This window comes from Pseudopipra pipra, chromosome 26, assembly GCF_036250125.1.
Source record: "Pseudopipra pipra isolate bDixPip1 chromosome 26, bDixPip1.hap1, whole genome shotgun sequence".
Taxonomy (NCBI): domain Eukaryota; kingdom Metazoa; phylum Chordata; class Aves; order Passeriformes; family Pipridae; genus Pseudopipra; species Pseudopipra pipra.
Window position 1 is genome coordinate 4,583,924 of NC_087574.1, and position 16,643 is coordinate 4,600,566.

The 16,643-nt window shown below is 69.5% G+C and overlaps 1 protein-coding gene across 1 annotated transcript; it reads right to left on the minus strand.

The window, feature by feature from the left end:
- Positions 1-43: 43 nt before the first annotated feature.
- On the minus strand, positions 44-16,285 carry THRA (thyroid hormone receptor alpha). The gene is made up of 10 exons (XM_064636355.1): positions 16,153-16,285; positions 10,711-10,759; positions 9,652-9,871; positions 8,092-8,153; positions 6,224-6,324; positions 5,995-6,142; positions 5,418-5,623; positions 4,595-4,741; positions 4,214-4,472; positions 44-3,126 (listed from the first exon to the last, which is right to left on the minus strand). Exons 3-10 carry the CDS (start codon positions 9,702-9,704, stop codon positions 2,876-2,878), a joined length of 1,227 nt encoding a protein of 408 aa, XP_064492425.1. The 5' UTR covers positions 9,705-9,871; positions 10,711-10,759; positions 16,153-16,285; the 3' UTR covers positions 44-2,875.
- Positions 16,286-16,643: the final 358 nt, after the last annotated feature.

The following is a 16,643-nucleotide window of genomic DNA, read 5'->3' on the forward strand; positions in this document are numbered from 1 at the left end:
TATATTTATTACATAAATATATAGTAAAATAGACCAGCAACAATTACCATAAAAATATCTTTCTTTAAAATCCTGACCAAAACACAAAAGGGTTTAAAATCGCACGTCACAGACTGTGATTGTCACAGGGGCTCCGCGGCCCCCCCGGCCCGCGCCCCTACATTCAGCGACGCCGGCCGCGGCCCCCCCCGCCACCACCCTGCATAGTGGGGGACCCCGGTGGGGCGCGCCGAGCCGGGCCGGGCCGTGCCAGGCCGTGCCGAGCCCTGTGCCAGGCCGTGTGCCGGCCGGGCTCGACGCCCGCGGGCAGGGGCAGCTCCGGGAGCCATGAGGTATGTGCTTGGGGGGGGGGCAGGGGGCGCGGGGACAGGGGGGGACGCGGGGCAGGGGTGGCCCGGGGAGGTGGCGGAGGGGTGGGGGGCACCGGTGTGGACCCCCGGGACCGACGCTGGATGCTGGACGTGCGATGGCGACGCGAGACGGAGACGTGGGGGCGGCCCGGGGGGCGCGGGGGGAGTGCAGGGGGTGGGGGGGCGTGCGGGGGGCAGCGGGTGGGGGGCCGGGCGGAGCCCCCCACCCCGGGACAAGCTGCCCCAGAGCACCGTGTGGCCGCTTGGGGGGGCCCCGGCCCGGCTGGGGGGGGGGGTCACGGTGGCTGATTAAGACACGTCCCGCGATGGGAGCACGCGGGGGGTGCGCGGGAACACGTGGGCAGCACGTGGGCATGGCACCGGCACCGCACTGACATGCGTGGGCACGGCACCGGCACCGGCATTGCACCAACATGAACTGCCACGGCACCGACGTGGCACCGTCACGGCGCCAACGCGCATGCCCACGGCACCAACACGCGTGGCCATGGCACCAACATGCATTGCCATGGCACTGACATGGCACGGCCACGGCACCGGCACAATGCCAGCACCCGCGGCCACAGCACCGGCACGGTCACGGCACCAACACGCGTGGCCGTGGCACGAACATGGCATGGCCACGGCACCACGGGGGGCATCGCCCGGGTGCCACAGCCCCGGCCCGAAGGCACGTGTTGGGGCTGGTGCTGCCGGGGGGGTGGGGGGCGAACCCCCAAACCCTGTGCCCCCCCAGCACGGGCGTCAGTGGTCGGCTCCTATTGCACCACCCACGGCCGGTGCCACCGGGACCCCCCAGTGCCAGGACCCCCTGAGCTGGGACCCCCTGAGCCAGGCACCGGGGTGGGGGTTTAAGACATTTTGCACCAAGGTCAAATCCGGTGCTGGTACTTGGGGCCGGGGGCATGTGCCCCCCCCCAGGGCACCCCGGGGTGCCACGGCCCCGCTGTGCCCCCCGACCCGGCTGCAGGGGGTCCGGCAGGGCCCCCTGACATGACCCCCATGGTGGGGGTGTCTGGGGTGTTGGGGGGAGCCCAGCCTGGCCCCCTGTGCCCAGGGTGGGGGGGACGTGTCTGGTGTTGGGATTTTCTGCTTTTAAACGACCCGTAAAAAGATTTTTTTTTTTTAATTACAAAAATTATATATTTTATATATATTTATATATATATATATATATATATTAGCTTAGGTGGGCCCGGCCTGCCTTGCCGGCCCCCCTGGCCCGCGCCCCCCCTCGGCCTCCGCCTGAGGTAAGAAAAAATTCACAAACCTAAATTTGGGGGGGGGGGAAAAGGTGATAAAACCATTCCCGGGTGCTCCCGTTGCAGCTGTGCCTCCCCCCGCCAAAACCCCCCATGGGACCCCCCTGCCAGCCCCCCCCCCCCCAGCCCGGCCCCCCCAGGAGCACTGGGGGGGGCAGTTGGGGGTGCAGCCCCCCCAAAGTGCTGCTGCCGGGGGGCTGGGGCAGTAGTGCAGTGGGGGGGGCCGGGGGGGGCACCCTCTGCCCCCCCGCCGGCGCCTCCGGGGCCTTTGCAACTCCTGACGGACACGACAAAACCCACGAGGACGAGGGGAAAAACAACAAAAAAAAAAGGACAACGGAAAAGTTGGGGGGGTTTGGGGGGGGGCAGCCCCCCCCCCCGGCGTCCTGCAGCGCCCACCGTCCACGGCGCTTGGCACAAAATTGTCTTCTCTCAGCCCAAAAAAAAAGACAGAGAACCCCCAAAACCCCGAATCTGGCCCCGAATCTGGGGATAAAGGGGAGGGCACGGGGGAAGGGGGGGTCACCCCAGCCGGGGCAGACCCAGTGGGCTGGGGGGATCCACCAGCCCTGCGCCCCGATGGGCTGGGGTCCCCCCGCTGCCGCTGTGCCCCCCGTGCCCCCTGCCCTGCTATGGGGGGGTCCTGGCCCCCACCTTGCTATGGGAGGGGTCCTGGCCCTCACCTATTAGGGGGGATGGGGGTCCTGGCCCCCCGCCCTGCTTTTGGGGGGGTCCTGGCCCTCACCCCACTATGGGGATGAGGGTCCCAGCCCCTGCCCCTGCTATGGGGGGGGGCCCTGGCCCCCCACCCTAGTCCCCCAAAATTGCTGCCCGGCCAAAAGTGCATGTGGCCACGGCCCCCCCAGCCGGGGCAGCCTCTCCCTGTGCAGCCCAGAGCCCCCTCCTCTCCTCCCCTGCTCTTCCTCCTCCTCCTCCTCCTCCTTCCAAAGTGCAGTTAGTTTAATATTTTAGCCTCTCAGGGAGGGAAATAAATGCTTAAAAAATAATAATCTACGAAGAGAAGGACAATAAAGGGAACGCTCGACCGTCGGGGCCCTTCCCTGTGCAAACAAACAAAATTCGTCAAGTCCTGGGGCGGGGGGGGCAGGGTGGCCGTGGGGGGGCACAGCGGGACCCCCGCCCTGGGCGCATCATCCCCTTGTCCTTACAGGGGGACGAGAAAGATTTGGGGGGGGGGGCCAGAGCAGGGTTGGGGGGACCCGGGGTGGGGGGGTGTCAGCCCTACACCTCCTGGTCCTCGAAGACCTCGAGGAAGAGGGGTGGGAAGAGCTCGGTGGGACACTCCACCTTCATGTGCAGGAAGCGGCTGGCGTGGCAGGCGCCGATCATCCGCAGATCCGTCACCTTCATCAGCAGCTTGGGCCAGAAGTGGGGAATGTTGTGTTTGCGGTAGTTGATGTAGTGCTCGAAGGCCAGCAGGTACGTCTCCTGGCACTTCTCGATCTTCTCCACGCAGATCAGCCCCGTCCGGTCTGCGGGGAATCACCACGGGATCATCACGGAACCATCGTGGAATCACAGCGGGGCTTGGGGTGGGAGGGACCTTAAAGCCCACCCAGTCCCACCCCCTGCCATGGGCAGGGACACCTCCCACTGTCCCAGGTTGCTCCAAGCCCCGTCCAACCTGGCCTTGGACATTTCCAGGAATGGGGCAGCCACAGCTTCTCTGGGCATCCCGTGCCAAGGCCTCACCCCCCTCACAGGGAGGAATTTCTTCCCAATATCTCACCTAAATCTCCTCTTTTTAGTTTAAATCCCTCCCCTTTGACTTGGCACTCTCTGTCCATGTAAGAATCTGGCATCCAAGGAGATTTGCCCTCCTACAGGGCTGAGTGCCCCACACACCCCCTGGGTTTTGGGGCTCCCACCCCACAGACCTGCATCATGGGCTCAACCCATGCCCACACTTTGCAGCCCAGGTTTCAACACCACAGATTACAGCGCCCACTCCATGCTCCTGGGCACTGGGAATTGGGGTATCCACTCCTTCCAGCCTGGCACAGCTCCCCAGAGCTCTGGGGATTGGGGTGCTTCCCCCACAACCTCCTGGCAAAGCTCCCTAGGTGCACTGGGGTGCCCACCCCATATCTGCCCCCAAATCCAAGGGAGCACAGTTCCCATCCAACACACCCTGCAGATGCTGGGGGGCTTTAGCACCAGGGTGCCCCAGCACAGACTCTGGGCACAGGGGTGCCCACCCAACACAGCCATAAGACACCACAGATGCTGGGCATTAGGGTGCCCATCCAATGCATCCCCAAATGCTGTGGGCTCTGGGCACAGAGGTGCCTACCCAACACGTCCCCAGGAGAGACTCTGGGCATGGTGGTGCCCACCCAACACACCCCCAAAATGTTCAGGGAGCTCTGGCATCGGGCTGCTCACCTGACACACCCCCAGCATACTGAGGACTCTGGGCACGGGAGTGCCAACCTAACACACCCCCAGGAGAGATGGGCACTCAACACACTCCCAGGATACTGATGACCCTGGGCACGAGGGTGCCCACCCAACACACCCTCTGATTCCCCGGGCACCAGCATGCCCACCCCACGGTACCTGAGGACATGAGCAGCACGGCCTGGAGCAGGGCCACCTCGGTGTCGTCCAGGTTGAAGGCAGAGAGGGACTTGCCCAGGTCGAAGATGGCATCGGAGACGACGCCGAGGCCGCCGTTCTTGAGCTGCTCTCGCTTCACCGCCATCTCCCCGCTCAGCGTCAGCGTCTCGCTCTCGGGGTCGTAGCGCACGGCCGCCCGCAGCGACATGATCTCCATGCAGCACCCCTTGAGCAGGATGATCTGGTCCTCGCAAGGCAGCTGAGGGGGGGGCACGGCGGCAGTTTGGGGGGGGGGTTGGTGTGACACAGACCTGGACAGTTCCACTCTGGTCCTCCCCCAAAACCTCCCGCCCTCCCCCCTCCCCCCCCCCCCGCCGTTACCTCCGAAAACATGGGCAGTTTTTTGGCAAAGTCGACCACGCGGGTGATGGCCGGGGTGATGATTTTTGTAAACTCGCTGAACGCCTCCAGGTCGACTTTGTCCCCGTCGGGCATGGAGGCCATGGGGGACTGGCCGATGTCCTCGGGCTGTGGGGGGGCACAGAGGCGTTGGGGGGTGTGGAGTGTGTCCCACAGGACCCCCGTGGTGGTGTTGGGGAGTGCGGTGTGACTGTGTCCCCCATCAAGACCCCCATAACAGACAGGGACACTGGGGGCTGTGGTGTAACCCTGTCCACCCCTGGGATCCCCATGGTGGACAGTGGCACGTGGTGGTGCGGTGTGACCATGTGTCCCCCCCAGGACCCCCATGGCAGCACTGGGGGCTGTGACATTATTGGGACCCCCATGATGGACAGCAGCATTGGGGGGGCATGGTGTGACCACTTCCCCCACCCTGGGGGGTGCAGTGTGACCCCGTGCCCCCCCATGTCACCGGGTAACACATGTGGCAGGGCTGGGTGCAGCAGCCAGGAGAGGGAGCTACGTGACAGGGCCAGGGCCAGGGCCAGGGCTGGGGCCACCCATGGGCACAGCTGTCCCCTTCGGTCACCACTCACCCCTGAACCCTTTGGGGGTGACCAGCTCAAGGACACCGAGCAACATCCCAACCCCCCCAACTCCACCTGCCCAAGGACACCAGTGACATCCCACACCCTGGCACTGCCAGCACTGCTGCCACGTGTGCGCTGAGCATGTGGGTGCTCAGCAAACCCCAGCTAGGGGGTTGGGGTGGTAACAGGGTCCCTCTGCTGCATCCCCTCACCAGGAATTTCCGCTTCTGCTTCCAGTGGCTGCCCTGGGCGTTGGTGCTGCGGTGGGCTTCTGTAACCACATGGATCAGCTCCCACTCCTCGGCGCTGGGGTTGGGGCGATGCTGCAGCGACTTGATCATCTCCTCCTTCCGCCGCCGCTCCCGGTTCTCCTCGATCAGCTTCCGCTTCGCTACCCGCTTGGAGTCATCCAGCACCACTGCCGGGACCCCCGATATCAGCTGAGAGCCCCCCACCAGCCAGGAGCCCCACCAGCCACGCATCCCACGGCTGCAGCACAGCACCCCACGGCTGCAGCACAGCACCCCAGCCTGCTCCTGACAGTGCTCCGGGCACCCCGCCCCACGGCACCAGGACCACAACCCACCCCTCAGCAGCCCCCCACTATCAGCTGGGACCCCCCCCAGTCAGCCGAGACCCTCCACTTGTGTATCCCACCCCGCTGATGCATCACGGTGCCCTGTGCCCGACACCTGGTCCTGTGGCTGCTCTGGGTACCCCAACGTGCCCCACGGTGCCAGGACCCCAACCCAGCTCCCCAGCCAAGCCCCCCCGTGCCCCTCCACTCACAGTCCATGGCCATGCCCACGGAGATGCACTTCTTGAAGCGGCAGAGCTGGCACTGGTTGCGGGTGATCTTGTCGATGACGCAGCACCCATCGTACTTGCAGGAGTAGGTGGGGTGCAGGTTCTTCTGGATGGTCCGACGGAAAAATCCCTGGGGAAGGTGCAGGGGGGGTGACATGGTGAGTGCCACTGAGCCCTGCTGAGTCCCCCTGAGCCCCCTGCCCCAGCTCACCTTGCAGCCCTCGCAGGTGATGCAGCGGTAGTGGTAGCCGGTGGCCTTGTCCCCGCACACCACGCACTGTTCATCTTTGTCCAGGTAACTAGGGATGTACCCTGTGGGGACCCCCAGGTCAGAAACCCCCATGGTGCCCCAGGCCAGGGATCCCCAGTCAGGGACCCCCAGGGTACCCCAAATCAGGGGCCCACGGGGTGCTCTGTGACAGGGACCCTCATGACAGGGACCTCCAGGGCACTCCAAGTCAGGGACCCCCACAACACCCAGTACCACAGACCCTGGTATCAGGGACCCCCACATCAGAGATCCCCTGGGGACCCCAAGTCAGAGATCTCCCCTATGCCCTGCATCAGGGACCCTTCACACGTGCAGCATCAGGGATTCTCCACACACCCCCTGCCAGGCACCCCCAGTGTGTCCCCCCTCTTTGTGCCTCAGTTTCCCCTCTGTCAGCACCCACTGAAGCCCCGACGCTGCCCCTCAGCCTGGCACGGGAAGGGTTAAAGCTGGGGGGGTGTCAGAGGGTGGGGGGTGTCTGAGGGTGGGGGGTGTCTGAGCCCCCCGCATCAATAAAGCCCCCATTATCCCATTATCCGGCTGGGGACCGGCAGCGGGGGGGTCCCCATCCCCCTGCTGCACAAAGACCCACTGTCCCCACCATTGTCCAGGGTCCCCCTGCCTGGCAGCCCGGGGACCAGCCCCACAACCCCCCCAGCTCCCCCATCACCGTCTGCATGGGGAAACTGAGGCATGGAGCACCCATGACACCCGGGGGGGGCTCTCCAGCAACCCGGGACCCCTGTGCCCCCCCGGGGAGCCCACCCCTGTCCTCTGTGGGTGCTGGATCTAGGGGTCCCCGGGGCAGGGGGGTGCAAAGGATGAGGGGGTGTGGGCACCTGGCACCCCGGGACCGCCGCAGCCACCTGGGACCCCCCCAAACCCAGGCGTGGGGACCCCACGAGCCCACCCTGGCGCTCTGTGGGTGCTGGATGGGGGGGGCCGCGGGCGTCCCCCCCCTCCCAGAGCAGGGCGGGTGCAGGGGATGGGCGGGAGCCGGACGCCCGGGTCCCCCCTGGCCCCCCCCACCCCGTCCCACCCATCGGGTCCTGCCGGCGCCGGCCGCTCCCCGCCGGGGAATGGGGCAGGGCGGGGGGCAGCGCCCGCGGGGCCCCCCTTATCGCCCACCCCAGGGCGCTGCCGCCCGGATGGCACCGCCCCGACCCAGGGGCGCCGAGGGGGACGCGGGGGACGGGGACCCCGGGGGACCCTGCAGGGATATGGGGTGTCCAGGGGACCCTGGGGAGACAAGGGGACCTCGGGGTGTCTATCAGGGACATGGGGTATCCATGGGGTGCCTGGCTGGGACTTGGGGCTCCCAAGGTGCCCACTGGGGACGTGGGGTGTCCAGGGCACCCTGGAAAGGAAACGGGGCTCCTGGGGTGCCCGCAGGGGACAAGGGGTGTCCGTGGGACCCTGGGGATGTAGTGTCCAAGGGACCCTGGGGTGCCTGGCAAGGACATCGGGTTCCCGGGGTGTACCCCAGGGACATGGGGTGTTCAAGGGACCCGGGGTGCCCGGCAAGGACACAGGGGTCCCTGGGTGCCCACCAGGGGACAAGGGGTGCCCATGAGACTTTGGGGGACCCAGCTGAGACACAGAGTGTTCAGGGGATCCTGGCCAGGACATGGGGACCCCGGGGTGCCCACCAGGGACACGGGGTGTCTGCGGGATGCAGGTGGGACACAGGGTGCCTGTGGAACCCAGTGAGAATGTGGGGTGCCTGGGTGACCTGGGGGTGCCTGGGTGACCTGGGGGTGCCCAGCAGGGCCATGGGGTGCCCGAGGGTGCCCGGGGGGTCCCTGTACCTGACATGCTGCTCTTCACCAAACATTGGCTGCTCTTTCTTTTGCGCTTCCCATCCAGCCACCTGTGGGGGGGGGGACAGGCTGGTACGGTGCCCATGACCCCCTACTGCCCCCCCAAACTCCCAACAGCCCCCCAAGACCCCCCATAGTCCCCCGAACCGCCCCAGTCCCCTTTGCCGCTGGGAGGTGGGCACCTCCCGCCCGGGGGTCCCACCGGGGCGATGTCACAGGTGGGGTGCAGGATGGGGGGGGGCCCTGGGGATCCCCCTCCCGGGAACAGACCCCCCCAGGACACGGCAGCGCCCGGGGGGAGCCTGGGACCGGTATGGGGGGGGAGGGGAGGGGAAGGGAAAGGGTGGCGGGTGGGGGAGGGGAAGGAAAGGGTGGGGGGTGGGGGAGGGGCGGGGGAAGAAGTGGGGGAGGGGCGGGTGGGGGAGGGGCTCATTCACAGTCAAAGACAAAATGTCCTTTTGGCTGAGCGGGGAAATGACGTCATCGGGGGCTCAGCCAATGGCGCGCGCCGGGGGTCCGCGCGCGCCCGTCCCCGCGGGGGGGGACCCGAAGGGGGGGGGTGGGCACCGACGGGGGGGGGGCGCGGGGGAGGTCCTGGGATCCAGCACAAGGTGACCCCGGGCCGGGCCACCCCACCGGGGGCCCGAAATAGCCCCGGGGGCGGGGGGGGGCGAGGGGCCCCCGCGGGGAGGGGGGGGCTTGGAGAGGCACCGGTGGGGGACACGAGTGGGGACGTGTGGGCGTGGGGACACACCGGGCAAGGGGGCACAGCCGGGCAGGACACACCTGGGGACAAGAGGGGTGCAGGGGGACATGTGGGGCACAGGGCTGGTGGGGGACACCCGGGGTATGGGAATGCACAGGACACAGGGACACCCAAGGACAGACGCGTGGGGACATATGAAGTGGATGAGGACACAGTGGGCACGGGGACACACAGGGCACAGGGGCACACAGAGGGCATGGACACATACACGACCACGCAGGGGCACAAGGGACACAGTGGGCACAGGGACACACGGGGCACGTGGACAGAAGGGACACCCAGGGCACAGACACATACACCACACAGGGACGTGCGGGGACATAGACATGGTGACACAAGGGACACAGTGGGCACGGAGCCACAAAGGACACCCAGGGCACAGACACATCCATGCCCACGCAGGGATGCCATGGGGACACACCAGGCAGGGGGACACAGGGGACACTGAGCACAGGGACACAGGGACACCCAGGGCACAGGGACAACCAAAGGGCACGGACATACACATGACCATGCAGGGACATGTGGTGACACAGGGCATGAGAATGCAAGGGACACCCAGGGCACAGACACCTCCACGAGGGACACATGGGGACACACCAGGCACGGGGTCACAGGGCACAGGGACACACCGGGCAGGGGGTGCAGTGGGCATGGGGACACTTGGGCACACACACAGCACACTAGGACACTCTGGGCACAGCCAGGTCCAGCCCAGGGGACAGAAGGGGACACGCCGGGCACGGTGCCACGCGTGTCCCTGCGCCGGGGCAGGGGCTCACCGGGTGTCCTCTGGCTCCGACAGCGGGTCCAGGGTGCTGGGCTTCTGTTCCATTCACCGCAATTCCATCAAGGAGCGCTCAGCACCGACCGGGGGGGGGCTCCGGCGCCACGCGGGGGCCACGGCGGGGGGGCCACGGCGGGAGGCCACGGCGGGGGCTACGCCGCGCTCCCCATGGTGCCCCTCAGTGCTCAGCACCGCGCAGCATCCCGGGCTGCACCCTGCGGGACACGGGGGTCAGCCCCGACCCCTGGGGGGGGCTGAGGGGGACAGTAATGGGGGACCTCAGGGACAGGAGGAGGAGAAAGCCCGGGGGACACAGAAGGGACCCCTGGGGAGGGGGGTGCAGCCCTGGGGGGCCTCCAGGAGCTGCTGCTGCCGGGGAAGGCTGGGTACGAGTGTGCAAGAATGCGTGGAGTGTGCAAGGGCACCAAGAGGGACGTGCAAGGACACGTGGAGGGAGCGACGTGCAGGGTGTGTGCAACAGCACCGGGGCTGGGCCAGAGTGCACCAGGGGGAGAGAATGTGCACAGGGACATGAAAACATGCATGGGTGTGCAAGGGCTGGGAGAGCTTTAAGGGCGTGCAAGAGCGTGCAGGGTTGTGTGAGAGCGTGCACAGGTGTGAGAGAGTGCACAGGTGTGAGAGAGTGCACAGGGGGGTGTGAGAACGTGCAGGGGGGTGCAAGGCTGGGAGAGGCATTAGGGGTGTGCAGAGGTGTGCAGGAGCATGCAGGGGTGTGCAGGGCTGTGTGAGAGCACGCGGGGTTTGTGAGAACATGCACAGGTGTGTGAGAGTGTCCCCAGGTGTGCAGGGCTGAGAGCCTGGGGGGAAGCACAAACACACACGGGGGTGGCAGTGGGTGCTGACCCCACCCGCACGGCAGGGCTGGGGGGGCCTCCCAAAAGGCAGGGAGAGCCCATTGGGGTGGGGGTGCACAGGACCTGCCAGGGGAGTGCCCCCCAGACACTGTGCTTGGGGGCCAGACTGAGCCCTGACAAATTCACCACATGTATGGACACATGGGAGTAGGGGGTGACTTATGGGAGGGGTGACTTACGGGGTGAGGGGTGCTGGGGGTCCAGGCAATCCCTCCTCTGTGAGCTCTCCTGTGACAAAGACATGGCGGGGGGGGGAGTCAGGGCGTGGGCAGCACTGGGGGGCACCCACTGCCCCCCTGTGTTGGGGAAACTGAGGCACGACCCCAGCAGATCCCCCCTTCCCTTCGCGTCCCTCCATTCCACATCGCCATGGATACCCAGCACCCACCCAACACCCACCCAGCACCTCAGCGGGGCGGGGGGGGGCCCTGCTCACAAGCCCCCCCTGTGACCTCCCGGTGACCCTCCCGGCGTGGGGGCTGTGGGGGGCGCGGGGGGCCCCCTGCCCGCGCCGGGGGGGCCGGGGGGGCCGCGGCGGGCGCCGTGCCCAGCCCCGGGCTCCTCCGCTCCGCGCGGGGACAGCAGAAAGTAGGTCACGTTTGTCTTGGCCGCCGCAGAAATTCCTCCGGCGGATTTAAAACGCAGCGGACGGGGCTGGGGGCCCCCACGACACCCCCACGCCACGGGGCGCCCCGCTCGGCCCCCCCCCCCCGAGGCAGGGACACCCCCGAGCAGCGAGGGATGGGGGGACAAGGGATGCGGCACCCAGGGGTGCACAGGGCACCCCGCGCCGCTGCGGCGCACGAGGGGTTCGCACCGGGGGTCCCCCGGACCCCCTGAGGAGGGGGCGTCTCCTGCACCAGCCTCCGCGGGGAAACTGAGGCACGGCAGCGCACCCACCACCCCCGGGGTGCGCTCCCCCTCTGGGGGGCTCACGGCGGGGGCTGGCCGCCCCTCTCCGCAGCCCCAGGCCGGGTTTGGGGCCGGCGGTACCTATAGAGCCGGGGGCTGCAGCAAATGTTTGTTCCATATGGGAACGGCGCGCGGAGAACTTCCAAGTATAGGCACTGGCAGGGATCCAGGGCTGCGCGGCCCCCGCCGGGCACCGGCCCCCCCGCCGCCCACCGCCCCCCTCCCCCGGGACCCCGCGCACGGGCAGAGCCCCGACACGCTCGGTGCATGTGTGGGGCTGAGGGGCGTCGACACCGCGGTGAAACTGCCATGGAGTGGGATCTGGGGTGTCCCCAAAGCTGGGTGGGCTCAGCCGCCCCTGCCTCAGTTTCCCCACTGGGGTGGCCTGGTGGGCACAGCCCCAAATGAGAGGGGCTCAGGGCTAAAGCCGGGGGGCTGCGGCGCAAAGTTGGGGTTTGCCGCCACAGCGAGACCCCACCAGCCCCCTGACACCCCCGGGATCACCGGCACCCCCGGGATCACCCAGTGGAGCCTGCGGTGCCGCTCCAGGAACTGTCACTCGAGGAATCCTGGGCGCGCTGGGGCGGCCCAGACAGACAGACAGACAGGAGAGGCGGCTCTACTCCTCCTCCTCTTCCTCCTCCTCCTCCTCCAGCAGGACACGTGTGATGAGCGCAGTCAGGTCTCATCCCACCCTGCGCCGCCGGCACCCAACCTGCGCGTCCCACCTGCAGGACCAGGTGCTGGGTGGGAGGGGGTGGCAGCCGGCGGGAGCCCCCCCGTGCCCCCCCAGCCCAGCCCCACGCCCAGGGGAGCGTTTCTGCTGAGTCGGGTGGTTGCAGGCGGCGGAAAACAACCCAGGGGCAAAGTCCGGGGCTGGGCCGGCGGCGGGAGCACCTCACCCCACCGGGGGCACCCAGCACCCCGGTCCCCATGGACCCCACCCCTGGGGACCCTCAGAATGGGGAACTCACCCCACGGGACACCCCTCTGCGAATGCACCAGCTGCCTCCGTTCAGCTGGATGCGGGTGCTGGGCACCAGGGCCACCCCAGGGGGCCACCACCGTGTCCCTGCCCCCCGGGACAGATGGGCTCCGGGGGTCCCAGCACCCCCCCGCCCAGCTGCAAGCCGGGTCAGGGAGGTGAGGGCCTAAGCGCTTTAGCCACGGTGCCAATTAGTGTGATTAGCGCAGGCTGGGGGCAGGGCGCCGCGGGCAGACCCGCAGCCACTGGCCAGCGATGCCCGGCCACGGCCGCAGTGTCACCGCGGGCACCGGGGCAGTGTCACCGCGGGCACTGCGGCGTCACGGCGGGCACCGGGGCAGTGTCACGGTGGGCACCGGGCAGCACCAGGGAGGGCACCAGGGTGGCACAGCTCCTGCCCGAGGATCCCTGGCTGCGCTGTCTGGCAGGACAGCACCGTGGGAGCGTGTCCAGGCACAGGGCACCTGCCATGGCACGGCTGGCAGCACCCGGCACGTGCCGGTTCCCGTGTGTGTGGCCGTGCCAGGTGCCACACGCGCGTCAGCTCTCAGTGCCGAGCACTCACCCTGCACCTGTATCAGTGCAGGCCACACCAGCCCCAGTGCCATGTGGTGCCCGGTGCTGGGGGCACATGTGGCAGCGGGGACAGCGAGCTGTGCTGTGCTGTGCTGTGCTGTCCTGTGCTGTGCTGTGCTGTGCTGTGCCGTGCTGTGCTGGGAGGCTGCAGGAATCCCAGGCATGCGCAGCAGCTGGGCAGCCCCAGCGAGGGGGATGCCACGGGCCTGACATCAGGGCAGCCCACCGGCCTGACATCAGGGCAGCCCACCGTGTGCTGTGCCCTGGGGGCCTTGGATGGTGCCCCCTCCCCACATAGGCAGGGTCCGGGTCATGCTGTGGCACAGGAAGGCTGAACTGGGTCTGCCCTCCCTGTGGCTTGGTGGCTCACAGAAGCCACCACGAGAGTGTGGGCTGGTGGCTGCAGGGACGGTGACCTGCTCTGACACTGAGGGGGCACCCAGGTTGTGGCCTCGTGCCTCTGACGTGCCCTGTGTCTGACGGGTCCTTCATCGCCACTGCGGGGACCTGCCCCGTGACCCCCACCCTGCCCTGCAGCCCCCACGAACCCCACGGGACTGCGGGTAACGTTATGTCCAACCCAGGCCACACCGGCCACTCCTTCCTGCAGTGTCCGAGTGTCCGGCTGTGCCTCGGTTCCCCCATCCCACCGGAGCTGCCTGGCAAAGGAACAGCTGTAGTGTCACATCTCCAGCACCGTGCTCCCCGTGCCAGCACACAGGACAAGGCCCATCCCTGTGTCACTGCTCCTCCAGGCCACAGGGGTCACCTAGCTGGACCCCCAAGCTCCCGGCATGTGCTGAGTGTGCCCGGTCTCAGCCTCAGGGCGGCTGCAGGCCCTGAACCCTGCAGGGTGCCCCCAGCCCCGGGAGGTGTGCCGGGACGCCGGGAGCTATTCTCAGCCCTTGGCACGGGATGGGACGTTTCTAAATTGGGGGCTCCGATTCACGTGCACCAGGACGGGGTGGGGGGGGGCCCTGGGTCCCCTCCCCAGGGGGCCCCGCTTGAAGGGGGGAGGCAGCCACCACGAGGTGCCCGGGGTGGGCACTGATGTGGGGACACGGGAATGGGCACTGGGATGTGGGAACGGGCACTGGGACAGGGCACCAAGACCGCACAGGGGTGCGTGACCCTGCCGAGAAGGGAACACGGGGGACAGTCCCCAGTGTCCCCTCAGCCACCCGACCCTGCCCGAGGGTCTGCAGGACCGGGGACACCCTGAACGGCACCACCCTGGGGGGGCCCGGCCCCGCTGCGCCCCCCCGACTGCATCCAGTCTGAGCGGGACCCTGGGCGCGCAGCCCGCGCCTGCCTTGCCTTCACCGCATCCCCCCGCTCCTCCTCCTCCTCCTCACTCCCCCCAACCCGGAGGGGGACCCAGGCGTCCGGCCCCGCCCCCGCGCACCGGCGGCTGCGCGGGGTCCGGCGGGGCCGGGGGGCCGCGGGATGGGACCCCCGGGGCGGCCCCGCCGCCGCTCCGATCTCCGCTGCCCCGGGAATGCGCGCGCGGAGTGGAGCGGAGCGGGAGGGGGGGTCCCGCTTCCTGCAGCCACCGCCCCCTGGGAGGGGTCTGGGGGTGCGCCCGCAGCCCCCCCCCGCGCTGCGCAGGGTGCGGGACCCCGGGCGTGCACGGCCCGCGCTCCCCCCTCCAGGACCCCGCCCGCGGGGCGGCCCCGCGAAGGTCACGGCCGCGGGCGGGTGCGGGGAGTCGGCAGGGACCCCCGCGCGAGAACCCCCCGCCGCCGGCCCGCGGGGAGCGGGGCCCGCACCATTGCGGGGGGCACACGCAGCCGCACGGCACCGCCGGGGGGAGGGGGGGGACGCACCGCGCTCCCACCCTGCGCCAAGACCCCCGGGCGGGGAAGCCCCCCCAAACCGGTTCCACCGGGGCTTGCCCGCTCCCCACGGCGGCCCCGGCCCCCCCCCCGCACCCCGGCGGAGCCGCGGGGGTCCCCGGTGCTGTCGGGGGTCAGGCGGGGTAAGGCGCAGCCCGGCCTCCCGGTGCCGCTCCCGGTGCCGGTGTCAGTCCCCGGCGGGGGGGTCACGGCGGCTCCGCGGCTGAAGGTCGCGGTCCCGGGGTGACCTTGGCCGTGGCGCACGCCCGCCCCTGCCTCAGTTTCCCCGCATCGCACAGAGGGGACGCGCCGGAGCCCGGCCGGGACCGCATCCCGCGCCCTGTCGGCGACACCGGGACCGGGGACAGGATCCGCCCCCCCGGGGCTGGGGTGGGGGACACCCCGCGGGACCGCGGAGCGCCGTGGGGAGGGGAGCCCCCGCCACGCCCCGCGCCCCGCTCAGGGCAAAGCCCGGGGTGCGGGGCTGGAGGGCCCCCCCGCCCCGCCGCACTGGGGACGCCCCCCCGCTGCCCCCGCCCCAACCGGGAGCGGCCGAACCGCCCCCCCCGCCCCCCCCGCGCTTCGCTCCCGGCGCAGAAAAAAATAATAAAAAAAATATTTTAAAATTTTAAAAATAAAAGAAATCGCAGCATTCCCACCGCCCTGCGGGGCGGGTGCGGGGGGGCGGCCACGGGGTCCACTAAAGCCCCCACGGACACCTCACGGCGCCGTCACGGCCCGGCCGTCCACGGTTCCCCCCCCCGTCGCGACAGGGCCACGGCCTGCCCACGGCCCGGCCCCGCGACCTGCCCACGGCGCGGCCCCGCGCCCGTCCCCGCAGAGCCACGCCGCGGCCCGGACCCCGCCACGCCGCCACGCCACGGCCACGGGGGGGCCGCGGGGCCGGGGGGCCACGGCCGGGGGGGGGCTGCCCCCGTGGCGTGGCGTGGCGGGCGGGGGGCAGCGCCGTGCCCCGCATGCATCAGCAGCCCCGGGTGCAGTGGGGGTGGGGGGCGCGGTGTCCCCCCCGCCCCCACGGGGGAACGCGGCCCCCCCGCCCCACGCCAAACGCCCGGATTTTCCAAGGAAAAAAAAAAAATCTTTCCCCGTGTTTTTTCCTCGCGGTTCGCGGGCCCCGAGCTCCCCGCGGGCCCCGAGCCCCCCGCCCCGACCACCCCTCACCCTCCCCAGTTCCACGCACCGAACTGCGCCCGTGCTCAGCCCGGGGGGGGCGGCCGGGGGGGGCGGCGGGTAAACAACCGGGGGGGCGGCGGGGCCGGGGGTGGGGGGCGGCGGGGCCGCTCGGGCCGTACCTGGGGGGCGGCGGTGCGGGGCGCGGGGCGGCGGTGCGGGGCGCGGAGCGGGGCGCGGAGCGGCGGTGCGGGGCGCGGAGCGGAGCGGGGCGCAGCGGTGGCGGCGGCGGCGGCGGACGAACGGCGCTGGCTCCTCCCTCCCCCGGCCCCGCCGCCCGCCCGCTCCGCTCCGCCGCGGCCGCAGCCCCCTCCGCCGGCCGCAGCCGCTCCCTACACCCGCCGCGCCCGGCCCCGCGTGGGGACCCACGGGGGAGCGGCGGGGACCGCGGGAGGGTGGTCCCGTTCCCCCCCCCCCGGGATTGGGTGCGCCGGGCACGGGGATCACGGGGTGGGGACGGTGCCCGTGGCCGAGTGCGTGATGGGAGCCCTGGCGGTGCCCGCGGGGATGTGGTGACAGTGACAACGGGGACGGAGCACAAGGGTGGGGGGCTGTACACAGGGGGGGCTGGGAGCTGTGCCCACGGGGGTTGGGGACGGCACCCACGGGGAGC